Consider the following 19,343-nt stretch of genomic DNA (forward strand, 5'->3'; position numbering starts at 1 on the left):
CTGTTATCTTCGGCAATCAAATACAAATGATTGAAGATCTAGTGCACACGTGACCACCGTTCTAGTCATTCAGAGATAGTTGGGACCCTGTTCTTGTGATCGGTAGGAGTCTCAGCAGTTGGACCGCTACCAATCAAATACTAGTTCTGTCGATACGGGATAAGTTTTGTGAGAACCCACTTAAGTGCTTCACAAGTTGCAGCTTAGTGGGTAGATAGTACAGAGAGAGCCATGAGATACTTTGTAGGGTTGTCCCACAATGCTTGTTGACATAGGACTAGCTGCTCAGACCACCAAGCAATCAGCTGTTATGTTTTGCGGTGCTGCCAGGGATGTGCGATGAATGTCTGTCTTTGAATACCTCTTTGATGCTTTTAAAGGGGTTGATTGGGATTAAATAATTTTAAAATATTTAATCCCCCACTTATGACTAACTTTCTGAATTAAACATTCTGCACCCTTTATGATGGGTCAAGGCCTTCTTCTGCGACAAAGCCCATATACGGAGAAGAATAGACTTGGTACTGCACAAACACACAGTTGAATGTATTCCTATTAGCGGCCATGTAGCAAGGCTTCAGGGCTGCTGTACAGAGCAGTTCTCTATACAATGTAGGAGATGGGGCATTGTACGGCCTGAGCCTCGGCTACATTAATTACAAATAACCGTTCCCAGCAGAGTTTTCTGTAAGGCGACATCCCAGTAAGTTATAAAGACTGGAATTGGTATTGATTTCAATGTATAGGGTGCAAAACACGTATAATACAGTAAGTAACCCATTGAAAGTCACTTTGGAAGTCTAGACATTAACACTTTACCAAAAATGTATCACATTTCTGTAGTTGTAGATGGAAAGGTTAAACTGCTTTGTTTTCTCGTGGCTTTTGTTCTTTAACAGCTCCACAAAGGCTTGCGGGAGCCCGTGACATTTATATCGGTCTAATGTTTTTCTGTTTGCTGCACTGACATAACGTGAATGTGTCTGCTGGTGTTTTTTCCAGCACGGCAGTATCGCCACCTTTTGATTTCCCCAGAGATCCGTAGGGTAGTGTTTGTGTTATAGTGTGCAGTAAAGTATTGGGGCACTGACACTCTGACTTCATATTATGTACCCAAAGCAGACAGAAATAAAGCTGTCAACTCCAGCAGCTTACATTCCTTCCCCTGTACACTACAATAGGCTCATTGACATGAGAGTAGTCTTGGTGCTTTTTATTACTCTCCAGATAGCCATTAATTAAAGGCCAAAAGAAGCACTTCATAAAAAAACACCTTATAAGCTGTATATTTGTCCTGACCTTTTACACCGCTTATAGTATCCCTCCCTTCTACGGATTGTTACTAGAGAAAGTTTACAAGTTAATAGCAATAAGTTTTTTTGTTTGTTTGTTTTTTTTAGTATTTTACTTCTCACTGTAATTTGTTAACAAAATCTGCAAAACTAACAACTACAGTTGGGAAGATAAGCTAATGAAGGAATTGTTTCATAAGAAAATTACCCATGGATTAAATCTGGTTTTCATGGTAAACGTGTATTCTTAAGAATTTTTTTTTTACCCTCAACATTTTTCTTTTACTTTAAAAAAAAAAAAAAAAAAAGTAAAAGTTTTTATACTAAATAATAGACCTCACAATAGGCTGTCACTTCCTGTAAGAGAACTGTTCAGCAGTCAAGTCATTAGCATCACAGGCAGGATTACTATGAAAAATAGCTATAAATTACATAGGATCCATCATTCACAAGAAGTGATGTTGCAGCTCACCTCCACCATATACGTTGACTTGACAGGTTGCAGAGCATTCCTCGAATACTCTCCCATAGAAGTCAATGGGTCAGGTCCTGTCTATTGTGTGTATGGCCCATGAGGCTAATGTAAAGCATATCTCTGAATTCTGTTAGCTAGTGCTGAAGCAAGATGGCTGCCCTCATGGTTATGGACAGGAAGTAGAATGAAAAAATCCACAATTGTAAAATAAAAATTGACCTTAAAAATAAAATGTTTCATTGTCTATTGGGGGTTAATGGGCTGAACTAGTAGTAGATTTACTAGTACTTTTAAACTGTAGTAGATGTGCCCCTGTACTGTAATTTGGGGCACAGTTGCATATTTACATTTGTAGTGCTGTGACTGGCCCGTAGGTTTAGACACTGCTATAGCAGTAACACCTGCATTAGTGCCAATTAAAAGAATACCTTTTGGACACTGCTTTGTGCCTGGCACAACATTCTTGGTCATTCTGTTTGGTGTGCTCGGTGGTATGCACAATTATTTGTCCAAATAACTTTTACCACAAAAACTGGTAAAACTTATTGACTTGAGTATAAGCTTAGCTATACTCGAGTATATACTAGGTAAAAAAACAAAAAACGCAATACTCTCCTCCCAGCCGGCGTATGTGTCCCTGGCACGATGGTCTCCCTGGCGGTGCGCCAAGCTGCTTGAGACCTCTCCCCGCTGTCAACTCCCTGCTCGGCTTTGAATTCCTCTGCCGTCAGCACTGTGTAAGTAAGTGCTGTGATTGGATTGAGGGCCAGCCAATCATAGCCGGCGCTTGATAAACCAATCACAGCCTTTCAGTGATGTAATTCAGTGAATGGCTGTGAATGAGTGCCAGCTGTGATTGTCTGGTGCTCGATCCAATCACAGCGCTTACTTACACAGTGCTGACGGCGGGGGAATTCAAAGATGAGCAGGGAGATGACAGCGGGGAGAAATCTCAAGCAGTTTACTGCACCACTGGGAAGACTATCGCGCCAGGGGCTTAGACGCCGGCTGGTAGGCGAGTATTGCAGGTTTTTGTTACCTCACTCGAGTATAAGCCGAGTATTATACAACTAGATTGACCCGATATTTGCTACATGAACCTAAATGTTTGGAAAAATGGTTGTAGATGTTTTAGGAACTGTCCGCTGAGAATTCGGCTTGAACTGTTCGCCTTGAACAGCTTGGTCTTACACGTGTTTGGGACATGGCAACAGTCAAACTGGTAAGCTGTTGATATGAACGACACTCAGCAATGCTGGACTCCCCCCCCCCCCCCCCTAGTCACAGCAGCACCACTAGACTTAACATAGGAACTTTGACCTGGCCTGAAGGGGCACTCAATGTATCAAACTCAAAATTTTATGATTTTACAGCGGCCGTGAGGATGTAACAAATCTGATGGCACCAAAATCATCCACCAAGGACCGCAAAGGGGTCAAAGTGTGGTGCAAGAAAAAGCCTGTTGGCTTGCTTATATTGGATATAGCTCGGGTCTGGTGACCAGTCTATTGTGATCCCTGTTACAATTCCTGGACATTTTTGTCTCCTGCTCTGGGCTGAGAATCCTGGATTGTCTTGAGGGTAGTTCTTAAGGTGAGGTGGTGAGGTTAGGATTGGATATTCTGTGACAAGTTCTTCTATGGTTTGAGGCTCCTGAATGACATCTGACCAATACTATGGCTCCTAAAGTTAGCCATCCACATATTAGTTTATGAAGACTCTGACAAACAAAAGTGGATTTTTCGATCTACATAGGAAACTGTGCTTGTAGTTTTTGCTCCTTCATTATGCTTGTCACATGTAACTTCTTGCTAGAGAAGAATGGACAGCGCAGGATATGAGTGTAGAGGATGTAGATCCTTCTCTTCGGCTGTCACTGATATGGTGGTTATGATATTTGCACTATTATTGGAATACTGTGGCTGTCACTGACATGAGGGCACTGTGTGTGTGACATTTATGGGATATTGCAGCTGTCACTGGCATGAGGAATATGGTGTTGGCTCTGTAATTGGATTGTCGTATCTGAAAAATGTGCACAGTGTAGTATGATGCAGATGTCATTCTCTCTTTTCACTTTCCAAAAATTGGAAATGTTGATTTATATTTAGTTCAAAAATCCAACAATGTCTCGTTCAAAATAATATCTATTCCAAACTTTTGCAAAAATAATAAGAAAAAGGCCCATGGAAGTGCCGAAATACAAAAATAAATGTAAACTGGCCTCCATTGTTTTGTCAGCTATGCTTTAATTTGTGTTTTCTGATGAAACAAGTATTTCTCTCATTAGAACGTTCTTCTGGTGGAGAGTAAACTATTAGACGTCTACGGTCTCGCATTTAACAACCTATTGCCTACCTGGTCCTCTACAGAACTCCAAAGCTGTTATATGAATGAGGTGAAGATCATCTGCCATGTGGCTAAGCCTGTGGTGAATAATTTGTATGGATGATGTCACAATATGCCATAGTGGATTGGTAGAGGCAATATTAAGAAAATAAATGATGAATGATCAATTGTAATTCACCAATTATGCCGTAAGTTGGCTTCATCAAACCACTGATTGCAAAATAAAATGTAACATCATTTTCAACTTTCCCATTCTCAAGTGCCAGAAAGTAGTAGAACGTATTCCTCCTTAATGCGGTAAGGGACTTTTACTGGCATTATGTAAACTCTGTGTTAACACTTTCCAATCCACTGTCTGACGTCTGAAGACATTATGATTTAAGGCTGTACAGCTCCGATGTTGGAAGATGTCCATCGGGGTTCTCTTACTGTATATTGCCAGCCTCTCTGCTGTCGGAGCCTATCCAACGTGTCACCTCATGCAGTACTGGCTTTAGCCAGCATATGGCGCCGTTGTATAATAGCAGAAAAAGAGTAAGCCCCCTAGGAAAACCAGGATACAAATTGGATTGGAAAGGGTTAAAAGATTTAAGTACCTTTTTTAGAGGACCTGTGACCACGCCTGACAAGTCTATTTTAGTAAATACTTGTATTCGCCATGAGATAATGCTGAAGCATCTCTTGTCATAACTCTGCATTGTGCCATTCTTCTGTTATTCCACCTGAATGTCTATCAATAAACTGACGAATTAGCTATGCCATTGCCCTGGCACACGGGTGTATAGCAGCTATTAGACTTCTTGGGTCTGACCCCAGTGTCAAAGGCGAAAGCAGTGCAGGTGTAACAACCAGCTTCAGCTCCACTCCACTGATGGCGGACCAGACGGTCATCTCATTGCCAGGGATTCTCAGCGATTAACTATTAAGGAGGATAGGTCGTCAATAGTTTTTCCCTGGGAAACCCATTTAATTGTCGCCAAAGCGGAGTATCAGATGCTGTTTGATCTCCCAGGTGAGGAGGAGTTTAATGAACCCGTTGAGGGGAGGCACATAACTTGCATAACGTCTCATCTTTGCACATACGCCCATATTTTACACTTTCAACTTAAAGGGGATTTTCCCCCAGTCGTCTCCACGACAGCACCAATTGAGATTGCCTCCTCCTGATAGGACAGGAACACACTGAGAGGTTAAAAGCTCCCCCCCTTCCCCACTTTCCTCAGTGTCTTCCTGTCCTGCCAGGAGGCAGGATCTCTGAGAGGGGCTGGTGGAGAAGCCAGCCAGAATCTACTCACAGGCGGATCGGAGGGCAGTGGGTCAGCCTGTCCTCCCTTCCCAGCCAGACGACTCCCGGGACGCCACATGGGGTGGTAACTCCCGGGCCAGGTTCCTCCCGCGGCAGCCCATGGGGGGTACAAAGCGGGAGCCTCAGTCCCCTCCTCTTCCTCGTATAGTCACAGCGCGGCGCTCCAGGAAGCCCTTTGACAGCGGGGGGCGGGGCGTCGCGTCACGTGTCCAGCGTGATGACGTCATCACGCTCGCATCAGGAGCCGCACGGAGGGGGCGGGGCTTAGCGCAGGAGCGCGAAAATTCAAAATAAGGAACCTGAGAGAAGCCAGAAGGTGGACCAGCACTACAGGTCGCAGGGTGTCTGCAGCACCGGTACAGTAATGAGTGCTCCAGCCCCAGAGATAGCTAAAACCTCAGCCTCAGCGGCCGTAAGTAGCCAGTGCGGCAAAAATACAAAATGCAAAATCCAATGTATTGTATATGGAAAAATTGCATATTTACCCGCAAAAAATACTTTCCCTTTTTTGTCAGGGGGATAAAAAAGACAACCCCCCCCCACCCCCCAGAACAAAACCCCAAAAATGTGTGGAGTGCGGGACGAGACTGCCAGCTACGTACCAGAGGCCTCTATGCAAGGCATGCGTAGCTAGGCTAGTCAAAGAGGAATCGGGGGGATTCCTGGATGACGTTAGGAAGCTGGGGAAGGAGGAGGTTCGATCAGCCCTAACGTCACAGCTGGCGCCGCCAGACAAGCGCCAGAAAAGGGCGTATGTTCCCGACGAGCCTTCCGACTCCGAAAGTTCTATCGGGTCGGAGCAAGAGGAACAGGCGCCCGAGGAGTCCTCAGATGATGAGGGCCACAAAAGATACTTATTCCATCAAGACGACTTAACGGAATTGATTAAGTCAGTCAGGGTTACATTAAAAATGGAAGAGCCCAGAGAACCACGCACCCTGCAAGATGAGATATTCGGGGGACTAGGGGAGAGGCGTAAACATACCTTCCCTGTCCACAAAAACATCATTAAAATTATCCAAAAGGAGTGGAAGAAACCAGACGCAGGTTCCTTCTCCGCTAGAGGGGTAAAAAGAAGGTACCCATTCGAGGAGGAAGTTTGTGCAAGCTGGGAAGAGATACCCAAGGTAGACATCCCAGTGGCCAAAGTAGCCAGGAGGACGATCCTGCCCTTTGAGGACGCAGCACAGTTAAAAGATCCCATGGATCGCAAAGCCGAAGGCCTTCTAAAAAAATCATGGGAGGCAGCGGCAAATATACTTAGGCCAGGGATCGCAGCCACTTGCGTGGCGCGCACTCTGGGGGTATGGCTCGAACAGCTGGAGCTACACTTAACCAATAAAATGCCAAGGGAACAGATCCTAAATTCCCTACCTATCCTGCGTATGGCAACAAATTTCCTAGCAGATGCCGCGGCCGAAACGGTTAAACTCTCGGCAAAAGCTACAGCCCGATCTAACTCAGCCAGAAGCGTACTATGGCTGAAATCATGGTCAGGCGACTTAGCCTCAAAAAATAAACTATGCGCCCTCCCGTTCTACGGTCAGTTTTTGTTCGGACCAGACCTAGACAAAATCCTGGAGAAGGCGGCCGACAAAAAGAAGGGATTCCCGGAAGAAAAGCCGCAGAGAGGGAAGACCTTCTTCCGAACCCCAGGGCAACAGCCCGAGGCCTACCGAGGCAAGGGCAAGACAGGCCGCTGGAGTTACCCCAAAGGGGGCAGAGGGAGAAATATCCTCTTTACTCCCCACCAGGGGGAGCCCAAGCAGAGACCCTGACGCCAGCTCCATAGGGGCAAGGCTGGGGAACTTTGTGGACCAATTGGCCGCAATTTGCGAAGGCCCATGGATCCCAAAGATCTTACAGCAGGGATACCGGATAGAACTGGTGTCCCTCCCCAGAAGGAAATTCATTATCACAGGGGAGGCTCAGGGCAACAGTTACACTTACTAAGGCAGAGCGTTCGGGACCTGCAACATCTAAACGCAATATCCCCCGTACCGCAAAACGAGGAAACTCAGGGCCATTATTCCAGGCTCTTCCTAGTAAGAAAACCCTGCGGGAAACAGCAGATGATAGTGAATCTGAAGCCCTTGAACACCTGTGTCAAGTACAGAAAATTCAAAATGGAGTCCATCTCTTCAACGATAAAGTTGATTCCCAAAGGGGGCCTACATGGCATCCATCGATCTGAAGGATGCTTATTTCCATGTACCGATCCACGAGCGGTCCCAAAGGTACCTAAGGTTCGCAGTGGATAAAGAAATAGAGCACCACCAATTCAGATGCCTGCCTTTCGGGATCTCCTCAGCACCCAGAATTTTTACCAAAATTATGGCAGAGGTAGCTGCCTACCTGAGGAAAAAGTCGATCCTAATAATACCCTACCTGGACGATATTTTAATAATAGCAGAGTCCAGGGAACTACTAACGAAGCACCTAGAGATAGTGCTAGAACTCCTCCAGTCTCTAGGATGGATCATAAACTGGGAAAAATCCAGCTTAGACCCCGGCAGGAAGAAGACGTTTTTGGGCATAACGCTCAACTCAGAATTACAATGCTCCTGCCTGCCCGAGGAAAAAATACAAAAAATCCAAAGGCTGGTCAGATCCTTCCTACAGAAACGATCATGCACAATTCGGGAAGCCATGTCTCTCCTGGGAAGCCTAACATCATGCATTCCCGGAGTAGCATGGGCCCAGGCTCACACCAGAGCTCTACAGGCCTCCGTCCTATCCACATGGGACAAAAAGCAGTCCTCGCTAGGGACAAAAATGTATATCCCAAACACAGTGAAAACATCCCTGCGTTGGTGGACATCCCCAGCGAACCTGCAGGAAGGGGTTCATTGGCTACAAAACCCAGCCACGCACATCACAATGGATGCAAGCGCCTGGGGATGGGGAGCGCATGTGGGGAACCAGTTCTTCAGGGCCTGTGGTCCCAAAGGATAAAAGAACAATCCTCCAATTACAGAGAGCTAGAGGCCGTATGGCGGGTCCTACAGCAGTTAGGAAACTCGCTACGGAACCAGCATATAAAGATACTGTCAGACAATACCACCACGGTCGCCCATATTCGGCACCAGGGGGGCACAAGGTCTCCTGCCCTGCAAAACATTTCGCAGAAAATCTTCCACTGGGCAGAGGGCCGGATCCTTTCGATCACGGCAACACACTTAAAGGGGACACTAAACCAAAAAGCAGACTTCCTCAGCAGGAGGCAGATAGACCCAGGAGAATGGTCTCTCTCCCTGGAGGCATTCAGAATCCTGACCAACCGGTGGGGGTCCCCACAATTGGACCTATTTGCAACCAGGGAGAACGACAAAGTAGGCAATTTCTTCTCCCTCCGGCTAGGAGATCGTCCTACAGCAATAGATGCCCTAGGCCAGGACTGGGGAAAGGGGCTAGCGTACGCGTTTCCTCCGATACCGCTGATCCCCAGGGTCTTACAACATTTCAGAACCCAGGTATGCACGCTAATCCTGGTGACCCCCTTCTGGCCCAAGAGAAGTTGGTTCGGTCTTTTGACAACATTGAGTGTCCAGGACTCAGTCACCTTTCCGACCTGGACAGATCTGCTATCACAGGGGCTACTGAACCACCCGGGCTTAGACAGACTCCACTTAACAGCATGGCTCTTGAGGAATCCTCACTAAGGGGGAAGGGATTCTCACAAAGAGTGGTAGAAATGTTAATGTCCAGCAGAAAAAAGACGACCCACCTTATCTACCATAAGGTTTGGAGAAGGTTCTCCTCATGGAGACAGGGAAGGGATTCCGGGGATTCTATCCCGAGCATCCCTTTGATCTTAGAATTCTTGCAGGAGAGCCTACAGATGGGCCTCTCTCCAAGTACCCTGAAGGTCCAGGTCGCAGCCCTTAGCGCATGTGCGACAAAAAGTTCGCGGACAATAGATGGGTCAACAGGTACCTGAGAACAGCAGCTAGATTACGACCCAGACCCATAAAACTTGTTCCAGACTGGAACCTTAATTGGGTTCTAAGGGCCATGTCAGCGGAACCATTCGAGCTGATCGAAGCACTACCAATAAAAATGCTTACGATCAAGACCGTTTTTCTAGTAGCCATCACGTCTGCGAGGAGGGTTAGCGAGCTTCAGGCTTTGTCCATTCGCCACCCATTTCTAAAAATCTCGGACTCCAAATTTAGTATTTAAAACGGACTCTGCCTTCATGCCAAAGGTGGTATCACATTTTCATAGGTCCCAGGACGTAATAATTCCCTCATTTTTTAGCAAACCTAAAAACGAGGAAGAAAAAATCCTAAGCTGCCTGGACGTCAGGAGAGCAGTCCTAGGCTACATAGATGCGACAAGCCACTGGAGACGGGACGACAACCTGTTCATCCAGTTCAGTGGCCCAAATAATGGGAGCAAAGCGGCAAAAAACTCCATAGCCAGGTGGATCCGCCTGGCCATCATAGAGTCCTATAAGGCTCTCGGGAAGGAAATCCCCTTAGCTCTTAAAGCCCATTCTACAAGGGCAGTAGCATCCTCATGGGCCGAACATAGCTCAGCCTCGGTCGAGCAGATATGCAAAGCCGCAGCCTGGAAAAGACCCCACACGTTCATTAAACATTATAGGGTAAAAGTGCAGCAGGACGAGGACATGGCCTTCGGCCGCAAAGTCCTCTCGGCAGCAATCCCACCCTAATAAACTTTAGTTGGTACGTCTCAATTGGTGCTGTCGTGGAGACGACTGGGGGAAAAAATGGATTATACCTACCTGATAATCAGGTTTCCAGGAGTCTCCACGACAGCACCCATACCTTCCCCCCCTAAATGGATAGAAAATAAACTATAGAATATAATATAAAAGAATATATATATATATATATATATATATATATATATATATATATAATATATATATATAATATAATATAATATAATATAATATATATATATATATATATATATATATATATATATAATTTTTTTTTTTTTTTTTTTAAAACCCCGGTTAAGGGAAAAAAATTAAGTTGAGCTCCTACCCCGGCAATTCGTTAGAATCCACTGAGGAAAGTGGGGAAGGGGGGGAGCTTTTAACCTCTGTGTGTTCCTGTCCTATCAGGAGGAGGCAATCTCAATTGGTGGTGTCGTGGAGACTCCTGGAAACCTGATTATCAGGTAGGTATAATCCATTTTTTTTTTCTTTTTTACTAATTAGAACCAGATAGTGAAACATATTTTACTTTCTAATATGTTATTATTCTCTGACTTGTAAATTTTGTAATTCTCTATTCTATACATGACTATGAGACGACCAGCTTGCCTGAGCTCCAGTTAATTGAATTTACAGATATGCTTTACAGCAGCCTCATGGGCCATAGACACATTGGAAAGGAGCTCAACTACTGATTTCTGAGGGAGTGTGTTCTAGGCGTGATCTGTGCAGGGAGGAGGAACTGAGAACAAAAACTCCCAAAATTCTGAATTTGTTTTTAACATAAAATCTCAGTTTATACAATAGGTAATTTTCTGATGATGCATCACCTTTAACGTATTATGCACTTCATTTTATGAAGCTGCTGGGCGTTCTACAGTCTTATGGAAAGTGACTATACATGCAGGGTAATATACTGAACTACAGATGATCACACTACTAATATGCTGTGATCGCAGCTCTGTGGAATTGTAAAGAATACGAATTTGCTTATTTAACCTCCCAACACTTTAGCGCACAAATTCCATTTTATATTGTTCTGCATACCATAATGGAAATGCAGGTGTGAGAGCAGATAATGCCAACATTTTCCATACCTGCTCATAAAGCTTTATCCAAGTTGAGCCCTATTTTATTTGGAATATCAGCACTTTCACGCACCAAATCAGAGCTGAAATTGCTCCCCAAAGTGTCTGAAGGAAGAAATTACTTTTTCGTGCATAAGCCTTTCCCTGAGGAGATCCATAATTTCATCTTTAGTGCTTAAATGGCCATTAAGAGATCCTATTCACTATGTGGTTCTATGCTTGGTGGGTGGGTAGTTATGTTGCCTTTTAGAACACAATCAAACCATGTATGTATACGTGTAATATTAATGCTAGCTGTTCATGTCTTACGGCTGGTATTAAAAGCCTCCTTATTTCCTCATCAACTGGGATGGCTTGCCCTGTAGAAGACCTGTGATCCTCGTAATCCTGTGATAGAATACTGAAATTATAAACTCACATGGCTCGTATTATAAAGTCAGTATTGTTAATATAGTAGTCATTTAAAATACCTGCATGAGCTATTAATTCGTTACAGCCTCGTATGTCTACCCTATTGGGAATGCTTCAATAGAATTCAATGCAGCTATATATATATTTTTTCTATCTGCTGGTAAGTTTTTATATATATTTTTTCTCTCTCTGGTAAAGCTGGTTTAACAGTCTCTTTGGCAAAACTGTTCAAATAAGTGTTTTTTTCCAAACTCAACTCTGCCTAATTATGCAATGATAAAGCATAAGGGCATGTATGATTGCAATAATTATACAGATTTTATGTTCGTCTCTTAAGGAATTTGGGTAACCACTAACTTGGTACTGTGATATAGAAGCATCCTCAGGGCTTATTCTGATGTGCGTATATCGGTCGGGTTTTCACGGCCGGCCAATATATGCTGTCACTCACTACAGGGGAAGGAGGCGGACTGGGCCGGGAGAAGTGCACTGAGCTTCCGCCCCTCGCCACTGTTTGCAATGGGAGGGCGGGGGCGGAGCCAAGTCTTGCCCTCTCCCATTGCAAATAGTGGCGAGGGGCGGAGAGGGGGCGGGAGCTCAGTGCACTGCTCCTGTCCCGCTTCCTCCCTCTGCAGAGAGAGACAGCGTATATCGGCTGGGCGTGAAAACCCGACCGATATACGCACATCAGAATAAGCCACAACACTGTGAGTTTCACCAGACTTCCAGCATATCGTGTAGATACAGTCACCAGCAGCACTCAATGAGCCCATGTTTGGGTGGGACCAAGGAAGCCAAAAGATGCATAAGCCTCAGTATGGGGAGCCTGACCCCTTGCTCCCTTGATGCAATGTATAGAGGTGTGATTCTGCAGCATACACAGGTGCAAGAAGATATAGTAGAAGTCTTTTATTCCTCCATAGACAAACAGCAACATTTCGATCACGCCATGTAATCTTTCTCAAGCTTGAGAACCTCACCTATAGACTTCCAGCATATGGTAGACTTTGGTACCGTTGCAGGACTAGAATTGGCAGTTGACGCTAAATGATGAACCTTCCTAGAAGCACTAGGATGTTTGGTTTTGATCATGTTGCACATTCTTCCTACTAAAGCTATCTGATATAAATCTGGACTCTGCATTCACACATTCTTACAGCTACTTAAGGTTAGATTCACACAGAAGTATTTGCGTGCAATACACAGAGAATTGAACCCATTGACTTTAATGGGTTCGTTTACATGCACAGTTTTCGTGCGCATTTTGATCATGCAAAAAAAAAGGAGCATGCTCTATAGTTCTGCTAGAAGTCCATGGGGGGTTGTGTAAATGCGTGCACAATACGCTAGATGTGCTGCGTAATTCTGCTAGACAAGTAACACATCTATAACTCATTGGACTAATTGGCCATTTCAAGAAGTGCGTCCTTGTTTACCATGCCTAAATGATTATGCCTTGCGGAAACTACGATAAAATACACTGATGCATGCGCAAAAAAAGCGTAGTTCATTTTGCAAAAACTCTGCACTCGTGTGTGCAGATACACTTGTGTGAAGAGGGCCTAGCCGTTACACTTTGACATATTCTGCTTCTTTGTTCCATCTGTTGGTAGTAGCAGGTTGCAATTTACTTAGAAAATAAATGTTGAACTCTGATTAAGTTCTTGAATTTACTTTCATACATAATAGAGCTCCACTTGTTCTAATAGAATATGACTAGAGATGAGCGAGCATACTCGCTAAGGGCAATTACTCGATCGAGCATTGCCCTTAGCGAGTACCTGCCCTCTAGGAAGAAAAGATTTGGCTGCCGGCGGCGGGCGGGGAGCTGCGGGGGAGAGCGGGGAGGAGCAGAGGGAAGATCTCTCTCTCCCTCTTCACCCCCCCCCCGTCTCCACCCTGCTCACCGCCGCAACTCGCCTGTCACGCGCCGGCAGCCGACCCCTTTCTTCCGAGCGGGGAGATACTCGCTAAGGACAATGCTCCATCGAGTAATTGTCCTTAGCAAGTATGCTCGCTCATCTCTAAATATGACTCTTTCGAGATGAAAAAGTTTGAATCTTTGTTCTGGACATTACTGGAGTATATATATATTCTGTGCATTGTTGATTTATCGCCTTAGTAATATATTTTGCACAGTTTTGAAGGTTTGTCATGACTTCATCTTTTTTGGCTTGTACTTGCAGTATTGTCCTTGATAAACCATGGTTGAGGTTTGGATGCGCCTCTGTTATACTGTGGACAATGCATTATATTGCTGCTGTTACCTTGGATTTTTATTCTACGTGCTTTCACTTTATTTTATTTATAGTTACATGGAGCTTAGTTTTTGGAGGGAATATGTTAAATTAGTTTCTAGTGTTTTTTTTTCTTTTTCCCTAATCTTTCAAGCTGCATAGTCTCTCATTAAAGGGGTTTTCAGCTCCTACAAATTGGTGACCTCTCCTCAGGATTGGTTGTTAGTAGCTGATTGGTGGGATTTGTCTCCTGAGACCCAGACCGATCAGCTGTTTGCCAGGCCAGCTGTTGTCCTGTACGGTGAAGGAAGCAGATAGCACCATAGCTCCGTACATTGTGCAGTGGCCCGGTGTGGTATTTAGGCACAGCTTCCATTTACTTCAGTGGGAGAAGGATCTTTAGTTTTTAACAGCTCCAAAACCTCTTGAAAACTGTAATTGACTTCTGTATGTACACTGGTTTTGATGTGCTATATTAACTCCTTAAAGGGGTTCTGTCATTAAAGAAAAAAAAAATTCTATACTTGCCTATTCCTCCCCCATCAGTCTACTTACCAGGTCTTCACAGTTCAGAGTCCAGCAGCGGGGGGGCGTGAGGATCTACTTCAGAGACTGCTCATGCATGCTGTCTCTGCAATAGATCAGAATTCCTTCCTAGGCAGTGAATGCTACAGCGGGGATGTGACCTTCACTGACCCGGCCGGAAGGAATGCCAGCTTCATAACAAGCTGGCCAGTGTGCGGTGAGGTGACCCAGGGGTGCTGTAGAAGCTCAGCTAGGAGAAGATGTGGTAAGGAGACTGATGGGGAAGAAATAGGTGAGTATAGAAATGTTTAGGTTTTGTTTTTTTTTAATGACAAAACCCCTTTTAATCCTCTAAGATTGGTTGAAATTGGTTTGTTGCATGTTTGAAGCCTTTTATTATTGTCCTGCATTGTTTTTAAATGAGTTGAGCGCCAGAGTAACAGTTGTAGAAGCCGATGTGACTTGAACTGTGTAACCTGTATCTTGCTGATTTGCCATGATCTAATATGAAGAAATAAAGTATTGAATGTTTTAGGCACCGGTGCCGGATCTTTACTTTTTCTCCTTCTTAGAATCTATTTTTTTATTAATATTTATTTTTCTCTGTATTTCAGTTGGCTGCCCGGGGCTTCAAGAATCCTAATGTGCCTTGTAATGCTGCAGGATCAACTCCAGGCTCCCCCAGTCATGTAGTTCATGCAGATGTTGGGGGTTCGCCAGTCAGAGGACAGTCTCATATGAAGCCTAGTGCACCAGCCATCTCGATGACCTCTGCGCTGAAGAATGTTGGAGCTGTATGTTCACCTTCAACCAGTGTAAGGGAGGAACTTAAAAAAAAAATATATATTTTTTTTTTTAATTATTACATAAAGGGCTACACTTACAAGTGTTTGGATGTCTCCGGCAGTCCCATTGACGATGAATGCAGTGGCATCGGGCATGCATGACCACCGCTCAATTCAATCTTCTACTTGCTGCATGTGGTTGCAGTGATCCTGCAGTGAGGAGGAGAGGGGTACACCTGACCCCTGTTGTTTTATCACCTATCCTAACTAAAGTACAGACTATCTGTGCTTAAAGGCTATGCACCCTTTTTTTACCTTTTAACTTAAATGCGTGTATTTTAGGCTGACAATCATTTTTTCAGAAGGGTTTAATTATAAATTTGCATCATCTGTCTTCTGCAGCTTCTACTTTTTACTGTAGGTAGATACTGTTTAGTTTCCCTCTGGTTTCTCCTCTCCTGAACCTACTTATCTTTTGTTGTAGTTATAAGTTAGCTGATAAGAATATGCAGGAGAGAAAAGATAAGGGCTGAAAGCCAAGAGGCCCATTTAGACGCAACGATTTTTGCTCAAAATTCGCTCAAAGCCATCTTTTGAGCAGGAATTGAGTCTAAACGCACGGCCATCATGCAGTTTTCGTTAACAATTCGCTCATCGTTGTTCTTCAGCTAGCTGAAAGACAGCGATGAGTCTTATAAGGACCGCGAACTGAGTTTTCAGCGGGATACCGCTGATACTATTGTTTCAGCTGGTATCCTGCTCGGTGAACACAGCAGAAGTATGCAGAAGACAGCACTCCAGCTGTGTTCTGCATACAGCGTGAGCCTTCATTTACACACTTATGTAAAGTGAAAGCTCAAAACTGTCACTCAAACTGTGGTTTGAGCAATAATCGTTGTGTCTAAATGGGCCTAAGCCCTCAGTCCAGCCTCACTGACAGATCTCCTATTGAGACTTGTGGCCCTTTTACAAGAAACGATTATTGATCAGATTTGCGATGATCGAGAATCTGTGAATGACTGTCTGTTTACTGTGAATGGAGGTGGGCAGGCGGAAAAGATCTCTGGGCTGCTTCACTTCTATTCACCGACCGATCATCAATCCAGCATAAAAGCACTGAAGTATTTGTCACTGGAACGACTGTCAGATGCTAAAGTGCCCAAAAATTGTTCCGTGTAAAAGGACCTTTATATTACAGTGTCTATATGCAGTGATTTGTGGAGCTGCAGAAGAGTAACAGTACAAAATGTTTGATTCAAATAGATTTTATTACATATATCAGTCAAACAAAGTTAATTTTCTGCGTTAATCATAATAAATCAGATATAACTTTCGTAAACTTTTGAAAAAATATAAAGATCGAAGGGAGAAGTAAGGTAGGTCTGGGGGAGGAGCGTTTATCCCTGGTGGGGCTTGGCGAGACAGTTATGTCTCGTGCTAGCTACTTCTTTCGCGTTCCCTCTACCTCGGCTACCTTTGGGATTCATGGTGGCGAGGCTTGTTACGGCCCCCACCTTGAGTATAGCGAATAGTTCTCCCTTCGACTATGTGAAACTTAACTCTCTTAACACACTAAAGGGGGAGGGGGGGGGCTAGAGGAGGGGGGGGTTGGGGGGGGCGAAACGAGAAGAACTGCTGTATGGGGCCCCTTGAGATTCTGCTTTATGGTCACGTCTGCTTGTCCCTTGGCCTGTTGTCTAGTCCAGTGAGCCTTGGGCCACCCACTTTTTGAAATTATCTGAGCCTCTGAACGCCACCCATGGCTGCCAAGTCTTAAAGGTGGTTTCCCAAATCTTGGGATCGTCGGCCCCCATTTCGTCATATCTCATAAGAGTGTGGAGTTCCTCCACCCACATGCCTCTAGTGGGGGTGGTTGGAGAACGCCAGAACCTCGGTATTAGCCTTCTGACTGCTATTATAAAGTACCTTAATAGGCCTGTTTTAGCATCTTTCACCGACCCTGGAAAAAGCGAGAGTAGGGCTAGTTTTGGGTTTATCAACAGCCCTGTGTGGTTGATGTGGTTATAGAGGGTTGTCACCTTGTTCCAGAGAGAGGCCACTGGTCGGCAGTCCCACCAGATGTGTATCATTGTGCCTCTGTTCTCACCACACCTCCAGCACATGGGTGAGGATTGAGGGAAGATCTTCTGCAGCAGGTCAGGCGTCCTGTACCACCTTGTAACTAACTTATAATTGAGGTCTTGGATCCTGCCCGCTGAGGAGAGTTTATGTGTGAGGGCCCATACTATATCCCAGTCCTCCTCTGTGAGAATGGTGCCAAGTTCTGTTTCCCATGCCTCTTTGTAATTCAAGGTCTCGTCCTCCGTCTCACGGCCCAGCAGTATCTTGTATAATCTGGAGATCAAGTGTCTGGTTTGTGGTTGATAAGCAGAGTTGTTCAAACGCCGTAAGTGGCGCTGTCAGGTTGTCTTTCGGTGTCAGCGAGCTCACAAACCCCCTTAGTTGCAGGTATTGAAGCCAGGACCCTGGCTGATGGGAATTCTGTCCCAGTATCTCTGTCATGGGTTTTAGGCCTTCTTGAGTCATGACATCTCTCAGTCTGGGGATCGGTCTGACTGGGAGAGATAGGAGTCTCTGGTGTAGTAAAGTGGCTTCAAATTGGGGGTTAATTACGAGTGGAGTTAAAGGGCCTGGTATTGTGATCAGTCCAAAGTTGTGCGCCATATCTGCCCATGTCTTAATTAGCTGGAGACCAAAAGGGGAGATATTTGGGATGGATTTTATCAGTCTAGGGGGGATCCATAACGCTCCGTCAAGCCCGTCTGGTTCGCCTGCATGTTCCATTTCTACCCAGAGTCTTGTATTCCTATTTTTGATGATGTCGAGGGCGCAGTTTGCGATGTTGGCTTTGTGGTAGAGGGAGAAGTCCGGGAGGCTCAGGCCTCCTTTCTCTTTCTCCCTTGTTAGTATAGAGAAACGTAGTCGCGGCTTGCGGCCCCTCCATATGAAAGCAGTGATTAAGGATTTGACTTTTTTGAAAAATGCTCTCGGAAGCCCAATCGGGATAGTTTGACAGAGATACAAGAATCTGGGCAGCACGTCCATTTTTATCGCGTTAACCCGGCCATTCCAGGAGAGATACAGGGGTCTCCACTTCCCCAGTTCCTTCTCGAGATTTTCTATAAAGGGGATGTAATTTAGTTTGTAGGCTAGTGAGGGCTCTGTCGGGATCATGACTCCCAGGTACTTTATGTGTGAGCTGACCCACCGGAAAGGGAGTGCCCGTGCCAGTTGGGAGGCCTCGGCCTGCGGAAGCGAAATGTTAAGGGCCTCTGATTTCTGGGTGTTTACTTTATAGTTATTGACCCTCCCGAATCTTTCAAATTCCCTCAATAGTATAGGCATGCTGACTCGGGGGTTGGACAGGTATAGGAGTAAGTCATCAGCAAATATGGCCATTTTGTGTTCTGTGGGCCCGATTGTGAGTCCTTTGATCGATTCATTACTACGAATGGCATTAGCTAAGGACTCCATTGTCAGTATGTATAAGAATGGTGAGAGTGGGCACCCCTGCCTAGTCCCGTTGTTTATTTGAAGAAATTCGGATAGCGCTCCGTTTACCCTAATCCTGGCCGTTGGCTCTCGGTATAATGCCATGACTCTCTGGAGCATACGCGGGCCCAGGCCGATTCTTTCCAGTGTGGCAGAGAGGAAGGTCCAACTCACCCTATCAAACGCCTTTTCGGCGTCGATTGCCAGAAGGCAGAGAGGGGTTTTTGCTGATTTTGCCCTAGCTATTAGGGACATCGTTTTGATGGTGTTGTCCCTTGCCTCTCTGCCTGGAACGAAGCCAACCTGCTCAAGATGGATCAGGCGTGGGATTATGTTTTGGAGTCTATTGGCTATCAATTTGGCAAACATTTTGATATCTACGTTTATTAATGACATAGGCCTGTAACTTCCGCAGGCCGAGGGGTCTTTGCCCTGTTTGAGAATAATTGTTATGTGGGCCTGTAGTGCTTGTCTGGGGAACGGTTGGCCCCTGTTGATTGCGTTGAATGCGTCGAGGGCTATTGGTACCAGTTCTTCCGCGAAAAGTTTATAGAATCTGGCCGTATAGCCGTCTGACCCTGGGCTTTTGCTAACCTTCAGGTTTTGAATTATGTCCTGCAGTTCCTGGGGTGTGAAGTCTGGTTCTAGGTCTTCTGCCTCCCTATCCGTCAG

At 45.1% G+C, this 19,343-nt stretch overlaps 1 protein-coding gene across 3 annotated transcripts in view; it reads left to right on the forward strand.

Moving 5' to 3' along the window:
* NEK1 (NIMA related kinase 1) overlaps positions 1-19,343 on the forward strand; it is a 139,461-nt gene that overhangs the window by 63,594 nt on the left and 56,524 nt on the right. For all 3 annotated transcript variants that reach the window (XM_066573541.1, XM_066573543.1, XM_066573542.1), the window contains one exon: positions 14,988-15,188. In XM_066573541.1, coding sequence (XP_066429638.1) covers positions 14,988-15,188 — 201 coding nt within the window. The remainder of the gene's footprint in view (positions 1-14,987; positions 15,189-19,343) is intronic.

The sequence above is a fragment of the Eleutherodactylus coqui genome, chromosome 7 (assembly GCF_035609145.1).
Source record: "Eleutherodactylus coqui strain aEleCoq1 chromosome 7, aEleCoq1.hap1, whole genome shotgun sequence".
Taxonomy (NCBI): domain Eukaryota; kingdom Metazoa; phylum Chordata; class Amphibia; order Anura; family Eleutherodactylidae; genus Eleutherodactylus; species Eleutherodactylus coqui.